At 44.4% G+C, this 18,971-nt stretch overlaps 1 protein-coding gene across 3 annotated transcripts in view; it reads left to right on the top strand.

Moving 5' to 3' along the window:
- Window positions 1-698: 698 nt before the first annotated feature.
- UBE3A (ubiquitin protein ligase E3A) overlaps window positions 699-18,971 on the top strand; it is a 67,391-nt gene continuing 49,118 nt past the window's right edge. Inside the window, exons 1-2 of one of the 3 annotated variants that reach the window (XM_088454100.1) lie at window positions 699-1,223; window positions 17,161-17,205. In XM_088454100.1, coding sequence (XP_088310226.1) covers window positions 1,102-1,223; window positions 17,161-17,205 — 167 coding nt within the window. In that variant the 5' untranslated portion in view covers window positions 699-1,101. The remainder of the gene's footprint in view (window positions 1,224-17,160; window positions 17,206-18,971) is intronic. The other 2 variants (XM_088454102.1, XM_088454101.1) reach the window with 2 other exon arrangements.

Below are 18,971 nucleotides of genomic sequence, written 5' to 3'. Positions count from 1 at the left end.
AATCAATATAACAAGCATACTTTCAAAACTATTGTAAATTATGGGCCCATACATCTACGATGGATTGCCGCGACGCTGCAACCAGGCATCCAACATGTTGGATTTCGTCAATTTGACAATCGCGATCAAAAAATTATCGCAATTGTCAAATCACTGACATTTAACATGTCAAATCTCCGCTTTCCCGGCGACGGATCGCAGAACATCGATGGTGGGAGATCGGAAATTTAAAAATGTACATTCTGTTGAGTCTGTAGGTTCAACTAAAATGTTATTTGAACACAGTGAAATAATAAACCTCCTGGTCCCCTATACACAAGGTTCGTACTTGTTAGTTCATTTAAGTCAAACACCTCCTTCTCTCCATAGATAGGTAAAATCGCTGTTCCTCCAGTTACAGACACTTCCAGTGATTAAATTGCCCTAAAACATAATATTACTCATTTACTATGAACTAGTAGTAGCTGACATGTTCTTCTAATAGTGGGAGAGCCCCTGGCCTGGCCAGCCCACCCGTGTCGTCACCAAACGCTGAAGCTGAGGGACGTTGAGAGAGAGCGGCAGCAGCAGCAGCAGTTCCCTGTGCAACCACGCACATCTGCGCATGCTCTACCTGGACCCAGCCCAAACCATAGAGTTGCACAGCGCTTCTACTTCCGTCTCCCCCTCTGGTAGGCCAAACAGTAGTGCGTAAAGGTTACACTGAACTCTATGATACCGTGCCGCGGTGCACGCCGGAATACCCCCGCCCTCCTCTCCGGTCCTCCCAGTTTGCACTGCTGCTGAGGTCCGTGTCTTGTAGCAAGATGGCGGAGCTGGGCTCGGGGTGACCAGACAAGAACAGAAAGAAGCAGCCAGCGCTCATCTTCTTCTCCCCTGACCCCGCGTGACGACCCCGGACACCTCCGCCCCGGTGTGCCCGGCATCCCGCACAGTCGCGCATAGAGCTCAGCGCCGGTGCTGTTGTACTGCACTCATTCATAGGTGGCCAGTGCAGCCTGTGCGGGGTCACACTCACTCTGCGGGAGGCTGCATGTGTGTATGGCCCGAGGGGCTGATCGGGCGGACTAGTGTGCCTGCTGGATTGTGCCGGGTTCTCGCATGAGTTCCCCGGATCGGAGACGGCGGCAGCAGCAGCAGGACAGAGAGGGAGTCCCGGAGCTCGAGGAGAGCAGGACACACACCCACTGCATCAGCCCGGAACACAGCCCCGGGGGAGACAGGTCAGCCTGTGCTTCATGTGTGTGGAGGGGGAGGGCACACACAGTGACAAATCAGGGACCTGCTCTGTATGGAGAGATGGTGAACATGCATTACAGGAGTGATTGGGGGGCACGTAATACGGGAGCGAAGGAGTGGGGAATGCACGGTTCAAGAGTGATGGGGGAGGGGATACTCATGGTACAGGAGTGATGGGGAGGGGGCGATATACATGATACAGCAGTGACGGTGGTGAGACACATGGCTCTGAAGTGATGTGGAGGGGGCAATATACAGGGCACAGTAGGGAGGGGACAATACACAGAACACCGGAGTGATGGGGAGGTGGTGATGCATAGGAGTGATGGGGAGGGGGGCGATACACCGGGCACAGGAATGATGATGAGGGAGCGATACATCGGGCACAGGAGTGATGGGGAGGGGGCGATACACCGGGCACAGGAGTGATGGGGAGGGGGCGATACACATGGTACAGGAGTGATGGGGGAGGGAGTCACATTTGCTAGTGCTACCTGCTACCATTAACATTTATGCAGACACCAACATTTTTTGGGACCTTTCTACTTGTGTCAATGGAGGCAGATCTTCCCTATATCTCACTGGCAGGTTGTCAAATTTTACTTTATTTTGTCTACTCATGGAGGGCCTATTGCAGGATTAAATAAATGGTAGAGAGTGGAAATGTCTGTCAGGTGCATAATAGTAGCGTGGCTTTAACATTTTGGGATGTAGAATATTTTGTTAGCTTCTTGTGTGCTTACTGTATTTATTAGTGTCCGCTGTTGGAGACTGATGATTAAACTTTATACTGCCCCTAAATTCCAAAAAACAAATATAAGTTGTTTTACAAAAACTTTAACCTATTAGTAAAGATGTTTCTAAATTGTCCACATTGTCAAAGGGGAAGCGGTCAATATCCCGTCTGCGGGGATTCCGGCGGCCAGAATGCTGGCGGTAAGTACCAGGGTTAGGGAGTGGCTTACCAGTAGGGTTAGGCAGAAAGAGGGACGTTTAGGGTGCAAGGAGGTTAGGTTTAGGCACTAGGGGGGAGGTTAGGTTTAGGCACTGGGGGGGAATGGTTAGGATACCGACCGACAGGTGTCAGTATCCTAACCCTGTCGGATGCCAGCATCAGGATGCTGACCGTCGAGATCCTGTACCCATCCCTGTCAATTAGTTTAAGGTCCCCTTGTTTTACATCACAAGTAAAATTAAATGTTTTATGATTCATACATAAAATATTTAATTTGGAGTTTTACCCTATAAATAGGTGTGGCCTTTTATGTGCCCTTTAACATACTAGATAATTAGACCCACTGGGGTTGAACCAGTTGCCACTTCAGTTACCATTATCCTGGCACCCACAGCCCAGGGGTTTGGGTAGATCAAAGGGTTGGTAGCCTTTCAGAGATTTAGTTCAAACTATTGCATACATAGAAGATTTGTTATTTTGTCATTATGATGTAAGATAAGTGCGTACTTGTCTATGGCTTGATACGTTAAGGAGCAGCAGTGCTCATTGGAAATATTGCATACATTAGGAATACTATGCTACATGAACAGAGAAACATAAATTTCAAACACTATCACTTGTGCTGCTCATGGAGCTCTTTATTCTGTGTACCTGCATTTATTATTGGCAGTGGTTGCTGTCATTTTGAAGGCTAAAACATTGTAAAATAAAGTATCCTAGAACAGGTAACATTATGTAGAAAAATACTTGCACAGTGTGCCAGATTCAGAGATGTAATGCTATCTCGCAGCCGCTGCGTCTTTGTACGTAGTGGATGTGAGAATATGCTAATGCCGCAGGTGGTGTCTTGTGTTAATAGACGTCTCCTGTCTTCTTCTCTGATCTGCTTTGGGTCATCTGAGTAACTCTCAGGACGCAGCCACTGGTTCAGCACACCCAGAAATCTGGGCTGATGCCCCGTTTTCTGGGATGCTGCCTGACGCTGCCCCATGTCAATCATGCTGTGGCGTTTAGGGCTCTGCAAGTAACATCCCAGCCCCAGATCTACACTAGCGCAGTGCGGCTTCTGTGCATGCGCATATCTAAAAACATCAGGGATGTACATAAACCCTATTGTTTGCGTACATCTCTGAATCAGGCCCAGTGTTATGATATGCAACATTTACTACCTTTCTCAGACTAGAAGCATACCCTTTAGTTGTTCACTTAATTACCTTTTAATTTGTTATTTCACATGAAGTGATCGATGTCACTTTAGCCACATTTGGTTGTTGCCAGTACACTAGATTGATTTTAAATCATAATGTGCACATAACCATATACTAGAGCACTTATTTATTTCTTTTATACTTGGGAAATGGTGTGTGACTTTTTTTTTTTTTTCCTTATGCCTTGCACCATTTAGATGTTGCAATGGCTAATGCTGTTTAAAATGTACTTATGAACATTATGTAACATACCTTCAAGTGCACACTGATGAAATAACTATTAGCAAATAAAGCCTATGGATAGGGTCAGACTAGGGGCCTGATTCAGAGCCGCTCGTAAGCGGCCGCTCGTTCGTTCCAAGCGATGTTTGCACAACTGCGCATGTGTACGGATCGTAATACGCATGTGCGAACCAGTCAGTGCGGCCGAAAATCGTTTAATCGCTAAATAACGAATGCCTGCTATTTTGAGTGACAGGAGGAGGCGTATGTGGGTGGTAACAGGGGAAGGTTCTTGAAAACGGGGAGTGGAGATCCGAACGCAGGCGTGCTTAAAGGTCATAACAGGCGGTTTATGGGTGTGCATAATTAATACAGCAGCGTCATTGACCACGTCACTGGGTTATTTTATAGTCAGAACTGCTCGCAAGATTGTGGTAGGAAAAACCAACCACAAGAATAGCGAGCAGTTCATACGCTGGTCGATGTACTCGATTAATCTAATAAATAGCGGACATGACGTAGGATGCGAGCGGCCAGGGGGCGTAGTCTTCCAAAAAACGACCGCATGTTTGGTTCGCTCGTTCAGACCTAGAGGCGTGAACAAACCGCAAAGAGCGAACGGTTCATTTGAATAGCCACCCCTTTTTTCTGAACGAGCGAGCGCAAATAGCGTCCGGCTCTGAATCAGGCCCTAGATCCATTCAGCTCTGCCTACTGGTAAATATACACATTTTGCTTCTGTGCAAATGATATAGGCCCAGATGTGTCCAATCTCTGTCCGATTCTGCATTAGGCAACAATTTGACAACTCATTGAGAATTGGATCATTGGAATGTGCAAAGCATGACATGGGATACCAGGAGTTCAGTAATCAAGTGCAAGACAGGGACCTGTTACCTACTTTCATTAAGTTAGGGAGGTCCTGGGTTGCATGTGATGTACATTGTCAACATGTGAGAATGGGCATCAAGTTTAAGAATGCAACCATAGGTTGAGTTTAAATCCTGAAAGAACCAGGTTTCCTCACAGCCCAAGAGCACTAAGTGATGAATCGGTATGAAATACCGACACAGTACTGGCGTTCAGAAACCTGACGCCGGGATCCAGACATGGTTAACATACCGCCACTTGTTGGTCGGTATGCTAACCCTCCCTCTTTGGTGCCTAACTCTAACCTCCCCCCTAGTGCCTGAATCTAACCTCCCCCTCCCCGCATCCTAAGCCTAACCCTCCCCCTAGTGCCTACCCCTAAACCTAACTCTCCCCCCAACCCCGTTACTTACCTTCGGCATCCCGGCGGTCGGGATTCTGGTGCCGGGGTTCTGACCTGCGTTGGGAATTCTGACGCCGGTAATGTAAGCGTCGGCATACCACAAGTAGCAAGCCTTTGCCTGTGCTTAGTCATAGCATTTCTTGCAGCAGAACAGAGATCGCTGGAGAGGTTACATAAAGCAGGTGGCGTTTTATCCAATAGAGTGAAACATTCAGAACTTCTATTAATGATGACTTGTTCAAATATTCATTTTGCAGTGTTCGTGCTAGGCTCTCTAGGCATTACGCTGGACCTTGCCCATTTTGTAAATGTTGAGGTGTGCCAGGTCTGTTTTGTGACTGCTGACTAGCGCACTGCACTTTTCCAGAGCACGCCACACAGTAAGTGACTGAGGACCTGTTCCTGATGTTTGGGATCTGCGCAGGCTCCAGACCCGTTCTGCCCATGTGCAGAATGGGTCTGCGAGTCCGCTTGCAAGCTGGCAGCAGACTGTGTCTGCTGCCATTTGGGGGCGGGGGCGGCATCAGCCCCCGTTACCTGAAACAGAGGCGTGTCGGCGCCGTTGGGGGGGGGGGGGCGCATTCGGGGAGGAAGAGGCCTGGCTTCTTCCTCTAAACTGCAGCGACCGTCTGCGGGACCCTATGGGTCACCACAGCCGGCCGATGGTACGCAGATTATCCGATGCTGCGTTGAACAACGCAGCTCGGTAAACTAATGCACAGGGGACGTGTTGCCTCCTGTACATTACCATATTTGCAAAGGATTGCTATTGCAAAGCTGCCTGTGTACAGCTTTACAATTACGATCCTTACAGAATCTGATCCTGAGTCTGGGAGCATCAGGAGATGGGTGGAGAAAATTGCTGGGCACCCAGGACCCAGCATGCGCACACCGTTCACAGAACAGGAGGGAGTACTCCACGATCCCTTCTCAATGTCACTGGTGGCCCAACACCTGTGACCCCACGTAAAGCGTCCAGGAGCCACTCAAACTCTCAGGTTCTACCACACATGGGGCATGCAATGGGGAGACTAGCTCTCTGTAACCAACCGAGGCGGGAGTAAGGCAGCAAATTAGCTGTGAAGTACTGCACATAGTAAAACATTGCCCTTTAAAATATCAGGCATAAATATGTTCAGCAGCGCTGGGTTTTACAACCCAATGCCTTGTAAATAAACTGCTAGTTCTGTGACATTGCTCATAATACAAACTAGAACTCCTCTCTAATTTTTGATACACACATGTCTCTAGGCCCATCAGCTAACTTGTAATATAAAGGAAATATATTGTACAGATGATGGCGGACTAAGTTTGCCCTTAACAAGCACCATAGTTTCTGTGCAGCTCTCTGACTTGGTTTGAATCAAAGAGCTGAACAGAACATAATGGATACTACTGGAGAAGCTTTGTCACACTGTACAGTGTCTGCCTATTGGGTGTCCAAATTCTGCTGTGTTCAACACTATGAAAGTTTGGCCTGATCACTCTCATAGTAAAGGGATGTTAATGGTTTTGTCAGGGACAGGAGTAGACCATCTGCAAATAAACATAACTTTTGTGAATGAATGCTAATGCCTGCCATAGCTCATCCGGCATAGAGACGCCCACTGCTGCTTTCTCACATCCATACAACCTCCCATTATTGTGTATACATCTGTAACATCGATGCACATTTTTCCGTCAGGCAACATTTACACCAGGTCTGACCTGCTGCAAAAACTGCAAGTCTCGTTGCGCGTAGTGAATACTCATGCTGCGTGTGGAATCGCAGTGGCTAATTTATGCACGTCCTTGCAACGGCGGTCCAACAGACAGACACTCATGCGTTTCTACGAACACTCCCCGTTAACACCCCAAACGCTCAGTCTGTCAGTCATTCTGCGTTGAATTACTCTGTGCGTGCGAGAACGCAGTACAATCCCAGCGCATGTGCAATGCGGCTTATACACATGCGCAGTAGTGAACAATCGATCAATGTGCTTAAGTAATTGCAATTGCGTACGCTGCTGAATCAAGCCCTTAGTTCACTGGCTGTTTCAAATATATGGGGAATGTGTAGCCATGCCTGGTTCCCAGTTGGATATGTATTGGGTAAGGGAATGCTCCTGTCATCTTAAGAACATGCCATAGACATGTTAGCCTGGCTTGTATGTATGAACACATTTTAATTTGTTAAGCCTGTGGGGTAAACTTTCTAAGATGTTAGCCGCCAATCATCGTCGACTTTGACCAGTAGATTTAAAATGAAAATAAGAATAAATGCAAAATTATTCTTGTTTAGCCTTTATTCCTAATACCGTTTTTTTAATTCATTGGTCAAAGCCCCTGATGCTTGACGGCAGCAAAGATCTAAATGATGAATTGCTTTGATAAGGGATTTGTTCCTGATATAAGGAACAGTGATGCTTGTTTTGTTTATCCAGCAGTTTTGGTTTATAGTTAAAAAAATAAAATAGAAAATCCCACTTATAAAAATATTATCGATGCTTAAGAATCTGAAATGTTTTCTTAAGAAACCTGCAAGCTTCTCCTGCTCTATATTTTAAATGAATTCTGAATATTGATTTCCGCACTAGAGAGCCAGCTTTGCTGCATCCTCCGGTGAACTGTACTAGTGTGGCTTGACAGCAAGCATCAGCCATCACTTTGGATTTAGTAGCAAGTCTGAAGTGAGTGCTGTGTAACATCTGTATCAGTTTACTGGGGAGGAATGCAAGTTTGCAGTTTGTGTAAAGCAAGGGACTCCTGATATAGTACAGACTAATTCCAGTGACCAAAGGGACTACAGGAAATACACGCTGCCCTTTTCAGCACTGGGCAAGGTCCAAGATAAATTAAACCATACTTAAGAATTGTGCAAATTGTAATGTAAATCTGTCCTACTCCTTAAAGCATATGACTAATGCGGCGTATCCACTAGGCGATTAAAATGAACGATTGAAAGATAACTGCATCGTTCTCGTTCAATCACTCATTAATCGTTAACAAATCGGGCATTAAAATGTCGAAAATGACCAGCGATGCTTGCTCCCGCTGGTCGTTTTCGACATCAATCATCGCCTGAGCATGCCGGTCGATCTGCCGATAACGACAGATTGTCCATGTTCAGGGATGATGGAGGGTGCCTACACTGAACAACATATCGTTCAGTGTAGGAACTACAGGGGATGAGGAACGACTGTATGATTACAATGTTGTAATCATACTGTCCCACTATCTGCTAGTGGATACGCACCCTTAACCCTTGAATAAAAATACAAACAAAAGTATTTGATTAGCAAAACGGGGCAACCTTCAATAAATAGATATTTGTATTTTGATCGTTTATGTATACTTTCCAATATCATTATCAGACATTGGTACAGGATGTCCAGACTCTCTTGGAATAACCATGCTCTTAAAAAGGTAGATGCTAAGTATTTCAAAGTTAAGGGAAGTAGTTGATAACATTTGGTATATTTGCTTCCACAGGTTCTAGTGCATTTATGGTCAGTAGGTGGTTTTAAACCTGTCTGCAACTGTCCAAAAAACAGGGTCATAAAACAGAATAAGGCTAAACTTTTTCTCTTATTCTTTGCTCATAGCAGCCAACATTTGTATCACATGACCACCTCCCTCACATAACGCAGTGGGGTAATGGCACAGGTAGGTCACAGTGACGGCAGCACACTTGACATCACACAAGGACATGCAGTCTGCATTACATGGCCACCTACTTCCTCCGCTGGAAAAATCTCTGTGATACCTACTTTCATTAAAGGAAGGGAAGCCATTTTTAGGCAGGCCCTGTTAAGCACCAGTCTGCTGCAATGTTGCTGTCTATTTTTGATTCAGTTGAAATGTGACCAGACATTCTAAGGGGGGTATCCACTAGACGATAAAGTTGAACGATTGAACGATAATGACAAAATCGTTCGATAATCGTTCAAACATCGTTTGAACATCGTTTGCAAATCGTGCAGTAATTGTTTCTAACGATGTACGATGCGCGCTCCCGCTGGTCGTTTGATCGTCTCCTCCATCGACTGAACATGCAGGTCAATTTCACTTGATTGCTTACAAATCGTTTACACATCGTTTACACATCGTTTACACATCGTTTACACATCGTTCATGCTGAACGATCAAACGATGAACCACTGTCTGCCCACTATAGCTGAAAGCTCTCAATTACAGATTAAAACAACATAGTTTATTGTTAGATCTTTTGCAAATCGTTTGCAGATCTTTTGCAAATCGTTTGCAAATCTTTTGCAAATCCTTTGCAAATCTTTTGCAAATCCTTTGCAAATTGTTCAGAGTGGAAGATCATATTTCAAGGGAAACTTCAAGGGAAAATCGTTAAGAGGTTGGACAGGGATAAAATCGTCTAGTGGATGCCCCCCTTTATAGAGCACTTAAATGACAAGTGCAACAGTGTTGTGCCTGCCCCAGCCATGTGCCAGGCAAAGACTAGTTACACACCTGAAAGATTAGAGGAACGTTCCAATTTTTTTTTCTAACAACTGAAATGATCCAGAGAACATCCAATTTCCTATACACACTACACAATTATCGTTCCTTTATGAATGATACCTTTTTTTATGTGATCTTTTTTACTTGTTTGTTAGATGTCTGTACACACTTAATTTGCTGCACAACATCTGCTCGTCAGGATCGACGAATGTCATGCATCAGTTTTAATGTTGAGAGCCGATTTGACGGGTCGTGAACACTGTTGGTTCCGCATGTTGTGTACACTCTGAGCAATAATCAGACCGACCAGCAGAGCATTGGCTGACCCAACAATCGCAGTGTGAGACTAGCATTACTCTGAAAAGCTTATGGAAAACCTGGTCACCCACAAATCCCATTGAATCATTATTAGATCGGGGGCTGTTTATTTTATTAAATATTTTGTTGTGTATCGTGCTGTTTCTCATTAGCTTCTTTGGAATTTTGCAGTTACAGTAGATGGTAATTGTGTGATCTCGCAAATATGTCTTGCTCATGGCTACTATTTTCTACACAATTGTAAAATATTTCTAAATGCCTAATGCTGGGCATACATTGTCAGATAAAATGCCTGTCAGCCTGCAGATATCGTGGGCATACACAGTCATCTCAGTGTATTGGCCCCGATATCTGTGCTCCGCCCCTGGGGGAGGAGACATTTCCCCGTTCCTTCCATGGGAAAGAACAGGGAGTGTTTGTCGGCCGCGGCTGGTTATACACTGCCCGATGCGGCTGACATTTTAACTTGCAGATGTCGCATCGGATGGGCATGATGGACGATCCGTCATGCCCGATCGATATTTGTCTTTTGGTCGGCCACACACACACAATACAATTATTGGGGCAATTTGCAGATATTGGGCAGATTGGCCTGATAATTGTAGTGTATGCCAAGCATATAAGATAGGACATCACAAGCTGCCAATACTAGTGTTAACTTTAGGTACAGCGCAGGGCGCCAGACCATAGAAAGGGCACTTTAGCAAGTCCCACCCGGGAGCTCCTAACCTAACCCCGTTCTGTATGCCAGGCGTTGGGCTCCCTGCGTAGGGATAATGATGGGCGTCAAGATTTCGACACCTGTCATTAGTCCCCTGTTGGGATTGCACAGTTGGGAAGCCGGCGATCAGCATTTTGACCATCAGCTTCCTGAGTGCATCCCGCCATAGCTGCCCTTTTTATCCAACATACCCATGTTGGCAAGGGGTAAACCAGCTGTAGCCTCTTTGTACCAATGAAGATTAGTTCACAAATCTTTCAGAAAGTTTTGTACCAAATTTTAATATCAGGAAATGTCTCCCAGAATTAGATCACAGCACTCTATTAATTGTGTTCATTTCTGAAATTTTACCAATTAACATATACAATAGCCACACATAATGTTTAGGCTTTAGAAATCTCATTTTTTATATTTAAACAGTATATAGTTGCACTGACTTTCTTATGTACACACTGGCCGGCATATTGCCCATTCAATGCAACGGCCGATATATTGTGTGCGCGTCAGGGTATACAGACGATATGTGCACGTATGCCACAGCGAACTGCAACAGGTATTAAAAATACATATTACATAATCAAATATACAGTCCACATTAGGTGCATAGTACTGACATTTCTCCTGATGGCGCAGCAGCATGAAATCTTATACAGTGATGGCCATCTTACCTGCATGGTTCGGGTTTCCCAGCCACACATGGATTACGAATGAATGATTGATTCGTCAGACATTAAAACATTATTGGATCTTTATAGAAAACTGACTTTTGCTATGAGTGCTAACATTAAAATGCTGCATATCTGTGTGTATCTAGCAAATAAAAACATGGGGATTTTGTTCATATTTTGATAAAAACATTTAAACTTGCTGTCCATCGTCAATTCTCTGCAAGTCCCTGCACTAGCTTGTATGCCCAACACACCATTAAATTGCAGTTAAATGCACTCACCTCTCAAGTAATGAGGGTAACATCTATATGGGGGCTTGCTTTTGAGACGCACCCTACTAGGCCTTTCCAGAGACTTGATTGAAAGCAGAGTTGATGGCACTAGGCAAAATTTTGAAATCGAAAAGAAATATGCCCCTGTTCAGTTTTACCCATATTGTACATGGTACCAGCTGCATGGTGGTATTAATGCCATATATGTATACAAAACAGACTTTTGCTATCGATGCTAGCAATAATATACTGCAATTCTGGGTATATCTAGAGAATAAAAACATGAGCATTTTGTTCATATTTTGATCAAAACATTTAAGACTGCAGCCCAATTCTCTGCAAGTCCCTACACTAGCATATATGCCCAACACACCATTAAATCACAGTTACTGGCACTCATCTCTATCAGATATTTGTTGCATTGGGCATGTAGAGTACACACCTTCCAAAGAACTTTGGTGAACCCACTTTAAATTAAAACAATTCACGAATGCATTCACTACTGTCTCAAACTTCCATAATTAAATAACCTTGGTTGAGGCTAATGTTCATGACCCTTTTAAAATATGTATATGCAGACACAGACACATACAGTGAGTGGCTAAATTATTTTAATCATTGTGTTAATACTTTGTTGGGCTATCTTTTGCCCTTAATATGGCTTGAAACCTTCTAGGCATGGTTTCTACAAATTGTTCATACGAATCAAAGGGTACCCAGACACTCTTATGCCCCATACCATATACATATACCATAGCATATACATATACCATAGCATTGTCTCAGCCAGCCTGAAAAGTTATGACGGTGCCAGAAAGACCCATGCATTTGTCTCTATATTCTCGTCCTACCATCAGCATGGTGTCATTGAAAACATGATTGGTCAGACCACATGACCCACTTCCAATCATTTACTGTCCAATTCCTGTGTTCCTCAGCAAAACTGAAGGTGTTTCTCCATGTCTGCAGCAGGCAGCAGTGACTTACGGACAGGCCTTCTGCAGCCCCTACAATGTAATGTGCGGCATACGGCTCTGTGAGAGGCCATTTGCATTAGTCTTTGATTCTGATTATCTGTAGTTTCCTGTCTGTGGGACTGAACAAGTCTGTACACTCACCATTCTGCTCGAGCATCCATTAGCCATTTGCAACCACAGGCTTTGTACTCAGACCCAGTTTTTTGTCTGCTGATCCGCTCTGTGTACACTGTAACAACTGCACCCTCATACAATTCACTAGTGCAGCCATTTTGCTAATGCTCACACTGCTGCTGCTGCGAGCGCTTACCAACATTTCATGTTTAAAAGTCCATTACATCGCTTTGTTTACCCATTATTTCATTAGTGATACACTTCATTAATAATTTGGACACTAAGGGCCGTATTTAATTAGCAGCGGAAAGTCGGATAGGTTTTGCCTGTAGGAGGTATGGGGGAATCGCTCTGTACCCCAGGAAAAGATGGGCTGACATAGGAAATCATTAAGGATGTGTACTAATAGCCCTAATTGAACTATTTAGTGTACTTAGCAGGTGTTAATTGCTTGCTATTAACGTCTATGGAAAAGTGGTGAAGAATGGCATAAAGCTTTTTTTTTTGTGAAAATAAGTAATCCAGTTAAATTTGGGGTACTTAAAAATGGGTGCTAGCATATTTTTAGGTCCCTAAAGTGAACTTTTAAAAAACATGAAAAACCACCCTCATACATGCACCTGCTATCCCAAAAACACTTGGCCCCACCTTACAGCACCCCAAGAATTTGCTAGTTTTTATACTTGTCCCCTCAGTTTTTACATTTTCTCCCCCAAAATGACATGCGTTTTTTTGGGGTTTTCTTAGGTTTTTTTTTTTGCTGATTTGTCCTTTGGTTGAAGGGTGTCCCAAGGGTTTTGCGTTTTCCCCATGTTTGCACCCCAAAATAAAGATTTTGCACTTATCTCCTGCTATTTAAAGGAGAAACTGTTTCTCCTATTTCAATGTATTGAGTTTTCGCATAGGCGAAAAGCACCTGGATTTGAATTTGGAGATAAGTTTTCAGGCGAAAAGATCTCCAAAAAACAGTTGAAAACTGCTTTTCACCTGTAATTGAATACGGCCCTAAGTTGTATGTATAAGTGTACTATATGCATATGTGAGCTGCTGATTTGGGATGCAACATTGCCATGAAGTTGAATTCTGGAGTTGTATCTGAACAATAATTTGAAAAGATTACATACATTTTGAATATGTAACATTATAAAGTACTCTTAAGGAGGCCACACACATAGCGATCTGCACATGATCAGCCGATGTGTACGATTTCCCTTGAAACTCTCCCCGGCAGCTCTGCAAACGATCTCCACACGATCTGAACACAGTTTGGTGTCAAATCTTCATACGATCTCTCCTGCAGTCAGACTTTCACAGTGCATCGGGTCCTAGATTGTCAGATCTGCCGATGTGCTGTGCGAACAGCGGGGACGCGCATCGTGATCGTGAGTGGGGACTCACGATTTACTCCCGATTTGGCCATATTTTACACGATCTGTCGTTCCAATGTGTCGGAATCGGCCAGATCGGGTAAAATATCGCTATGTGTGTGTGGCCATCTTTACTATTGATCAGAAATTGAAGCAGTGATTGCAACTTTATCCTCATTGATCATATTTACTCGCATATATATGGGCACTTTCAATCACCTGCAGTGTTTACTATGCAGGTAAAGTTCTAGGTTTAATGCCCAGAGCTATTCAATTATTAGCCAATTTCCCTGGATGGTAAACTTGCTCGTATTAACCCATAGATTCCGCATTAAGCACTGGAATCTATGGGTTTCTCAGTGCATTTAGTACCAGAGCGTGCATGTAACACAGGTTTTTCTCGCAGCTCCTGAGGCCACGAGGTAAAATCCACATTGTGCTTCCTATGGGTTTAACACGAGGTGATGCAGCACTTGATTGAATATCGTAGGGATGACAATTACCCCGCTTCTTATTGAATCTGCATTATAGTGTTCCAACTGAGGTCACTGATGAAAGATGGCTCCTTTTAGAGTCAAGAGGTCCCTCACGTATATGTTAGAATAAACAATCAAATAAAGAAACACAGGTACATCTTCGAGTAAAGTCATGTAAACTCTGGAACATCTGGTGCCCCCAGTCCAAGGCAGTGCTTTAGTTGTAGCATGTGAGCAGAGTTTTCAGAATAGCTGGTCTCCCTTTAGCTGCTGAGGTGTAATCTATAAACAAATGCAACACCTCTGACGATGTATTTTGATCCTTTTCTCTGTGATATATACAATTTCCTCAAAATGCAATATATTCCTATTTCTGTTCTCTGGGCCACATCAATTTACTAATTTTATTTTTAATTACTCTGTTGTGGGGTATTGCAGGTTCCCTATAATTGTAAGCAGCTTACTGATCAAGGATCCATATTATATCTATATAATAAGCGAGAAAGCTTGTCTCTGTTCGTTTGGCCATTATGCATAGCCACAGTTTTGTACCTAGCTCCACCAAATTTGGCGTGGTGTAGTTTGATCAGAATTAATTTTTTTCCTAGGTATGAGGGCCACACATTCTCACACAAATCCTAATAATGGGGGCACTTAAATTGCACAATTTCACGGACTGGCTCCATTGGAAATTGGCAGTCTGCCAAAAACCTGTGAGAGCTACAAAAGTATCCTTTTATCCTCACACAATAGTACCCCTTGTACACATTGTCACACAGTAGTAGTGCCCCTTATACATTATGCCACACATTAGTGCCCTTTACAGATTACGCCACATAGAAGTAGCGCTCCATATAACTCATTTTTCCACACAGTAGTAGTGCCTCTTACACATTATGCCCCCTCCTGGCAACTAACCTCCCCGTGTCCTTCCAGCAGCCTCTCGCCTCCCCCTGTGTGCCATCAACAGCCAGCAGGTGTGGATTTGAGGCCAGGCCAATAGCTAATTAAAGCTGGCGCAGGGGCAGACATGGACAGACAGCCCAGGCACAATTTGAATCTGGCGCCAGTCCGCGAGCTCCGATTGCATTACGTCTGGAAGCACTTTCTCTCCATGACTGCCTGCTAGTGCGCCAGCAGTAATTATCTGGCGCGCCGACACGAAAGCAACATCGCTGACATCTGGGCCCTCCTCGACAACCCTGACTGGACCGGCCCACCTTGTGTGCGTGACTGGGTGCAGGGGGAGCGGTGGGCCACAGAGGCCTAGCAGTTGCACCCACGGTAGTTACGCCACTGTTTGCATGCATGTTAGCAAACAGTGGGGTCCTTTTCAGGATCAATGGAATGGGGTTATATGCGAGGATAATTTAAACAAATAAAGGCAACAGGTGTACTTCAGGGTCCAGTCTTCAGCCCAGGCAACGCCGGGTATCCCAGCTAGTAGCTATTAAACTGACAGCACCTATATTTATATTTATCTTTTGTTTTTATTATATGCATCATTTGTGTGTGTGTAAAGCTTGACATGCATCTGTAACTGCACTTCTCCATTGAAGTGCAACTTGGAGGTGATTTATGTCCTGCTGAAGAGAAAATAGAAAATCTTTTTAAGGAAATATTAGATTTATTTTTGGATAGCATAATAATCTCAACAAGGTTTTTGAGAAATAATAATCATCCTTGTTACCTATATAGAAGTGTTTTAATTTATCTGCAGCATAAAAACAGTATTTGTCCACATTAGTGGATAAATTATGGTAAGATTTGGGCCAGTGGGAATCGGGTGAAGGATAATGTTGTGTGTTTTAAAAACTTACGAGACCCCTCTCCTGGGTGGAAGAAGTAATAAATAGTGAACCCCAGGGTGAACTAGAAACCTGCTTTAAACATTATTTTACCAATTTCACATATTTAAAGGCATAAATATAGATCTTAAGTGATTTTGTGAAAAACCTGTAAAATGTCAGGAAAGTGCTTTCTCTGTTACAGTAACATTACAAACAGGGGGCCTGATTCAGAGCCGGACGCTCTGACCAGAGCACTCGCTCTGAATCAGGGCCCTCCTCCATGAAAATGGAGCGGCCTCCTGGCTGCTCGCATAGCTGTGGGTGTCCACCCACAGCATATGCGTGCGGCCAAAAAGATGGTCGCGATGGTCAAGACCATCGCGACCATCGGACTTGCGACGGAGACCCTGCGGTAGGGTCTCCCTGCCACAAGCCCTAGAGTGATTTTGGCTCTATCAGAGCCAAAATCACTCCCACTGACATCACTAGTGATGTCAGTGGGGCTGGCTTCAGACGGTAGGCGTTCCCATGGGAACACCTCCGTCTGGCCGGCACGCCCACCAAAGGGGGCATGCTGTCAATCAACATCGACAGCACGCCCCCTTTGGTGCGAGACCCGGAGCAATGGAAAGCCCGTCTCTCCCCGGGTCTCGCGCTTGCGCACGACGGAGCTCCCTCCGTCGTGCGCATGCGCAGTGGGGAACATCGACCCACTTGCGGGTGTACTGCCGCTCGCGAGTGGGTCTGAATGACCCCCAGGGTGCAATTAAATTGATTGCGATGTTGAATAACCCTGGGAAGGAGGTCCTGGGGGTATTCAATTGATAGTGAAGTTAAGCAGACTAAGGAGGATTTCCGCTCGCATCCTCCTGAGGTGAGAGCAGAAATCCGACTAAAGTGCCGTCCACAATGCTGTTTTACAGCCTAGCGCACCACTAACAGCATCCCAGCCGCCACTTTAATTGCGAGAACTGGCATTGTCTGACTTGACACCTTGGTGTATGAAGTGCACAAGTGGCTTTAGGTTCTTTTTTTTTTTTTTTTCTTCTGTTGCTACCATTTTGTATTAGTTACATATGTGTATGTATATCTTTATTTTTTACAGATCACCAGGAGATCCAATTTCAGAAAACATAGAAAATAGCCGAATGTAAGTATGATTACTCATGTTGGTAAATCAGCTCAATGTACACACTGCTGTAAACATTCCTGAGAGTTGGATAAATAGTAATTCATAAACTAGCACACGCATAAAGGGCCTCATTCAGAGTTAGCTGTAAGACATATAAATTACGGTCCTGCACATTCGTCCAGATTATTTCAGCGCATTTTAGACTTACAGTCCCTTACACCCATAGAGGTGGAAATGGTGCTGACCAGCACAACTTCATTACAGTTAGGTTGTGTACACCTGTGAAGATGGAAATATCCCCAGATAAGCTTTGTAGAAAACATATTTTTGTTGTTGCGGGTTCTGGAATCCTAGCGTAAAGGTGTGCGATAATACCAGCAGCACGCTGTTGCTGCTGCTAATTGGCTTTTGACGTTTTGACATCTCCAGCTAATATGAACTAGAAACACTTATATTGGGCTCGATTCAATTCAACGCCAATTGAATAGCGCCGGGAAGGAGGTCCCAGAGCTTTTCAATTCTCTGCGCTGTTAGGACGGGGAATGCCCGTTCTCCCACCGTTCGCTCCTTAACCAGGGTGTTTAGTCGCGACAACGAGCATTCCCGCCGCGATGCTGTTTCCTGCCCTTAGCGCAGCGGAAACAGCATCTTGCCTGTACTTTTGTTGGATTTCTACTCGCATCCCAGGAGGGATGCTGGAAGAAACCCTTAGGCTTAGCAGCGCACTGAATTGAATAGCTTATTCCGGCACTATTCAATTCGCGTTGAATTAAATCAAGCCCATTGATGTAAAACTTTGTCAAATTGTAAATTTCTCCTAAAATACAGCTGATCATTAGGATACAGATGTCAGAATCAGTAAAGCTACATTTGAAGTTTACACATGGTGGCCCCTATGCTGTTATTAAGTTTAAGGTTTTTCAGAAAGACTCAAAGATGAAGATTTAGCTGGTAAATGCATGGTATGATCTTTCGGTCTCTTACTATAAGGGCACATAGAGACTGATGAATTGCAGTACAGTGAGGATAGGCAAACTTGTGTTTTATTTACTTAAACAGTGCAGGTGCTTCATTTAATATTACCAGGGCCATGAGCCTGTTGTGAATAAAATATTATGCTACTTCAGTGATCGCGGTGAGCCAAATAAGTGTGGGTCCCAGGGACCCCTCACTTTACAAAATCGGGTTTCTACCTGACATTTTCTGGGTCCCATCTAAATCCATGAAGCATGTAGTAGATGACATTGGCCCCAGTAGGAAAATAAACACCAAATTGGCCCCAGTAGGAAAAAACATTTGCCCCACATGAAGAAAAAACACACACATTGGCCCCGATAGGATAAAAAAAATATAACACATTGGCCCCCACAGGAAAAAATATAAACACATTGATTCAACTTCATTGCATTGCCGCCTGCAGAGCTGTGTCACTGCATCACTGTAGCTGGAGGCGAAATACAGGTACGTGACGTCATGTCACCGCTTCACCGTCTCTTGGTCATGCCATGATCGGGCTGCATGTGAATCACATGGAAAAGTCCAGCGCTGCCAAACAACAAAGGATGCAGCACTGTGGGTGCAGGCAGGCTTACATCAGAATATGTAGGACCAGTATAAATTAAACAAGTAGGGCTCCCCAATCGGAGGCACACAGATAGGGGGAAGCAGGCAGATGCTCACAAAGGCTGGGTGGGCAGAGGCACACATGGGGACTTGGGCAGAGGCGCACATTGGGGGCTGGGGCACTGGACAAAAACGAACATTGGGGGCTTGGGCACTGGACA

The sequence above is a fragment of the Taudactylus pleione genome, unplaced genomic scaffold (assembly GCF_031769625.1).
Source record: "Taudactylus pleione unplaced genomic scaffold, aTauple2 ptg000609l, whole genome shotgun sequence".
NCBI classification, from domain to species: Eukaryota; Metazoa; Chordata; class Amphibia; order Anura; family Myobatrachidae; genus Taudactylus; species Taudactylus pleione.
Note: the sequence above shows the minus strand (reverse complement) of the source record. Positions and strands in the feature narration are given on the sequence as shown.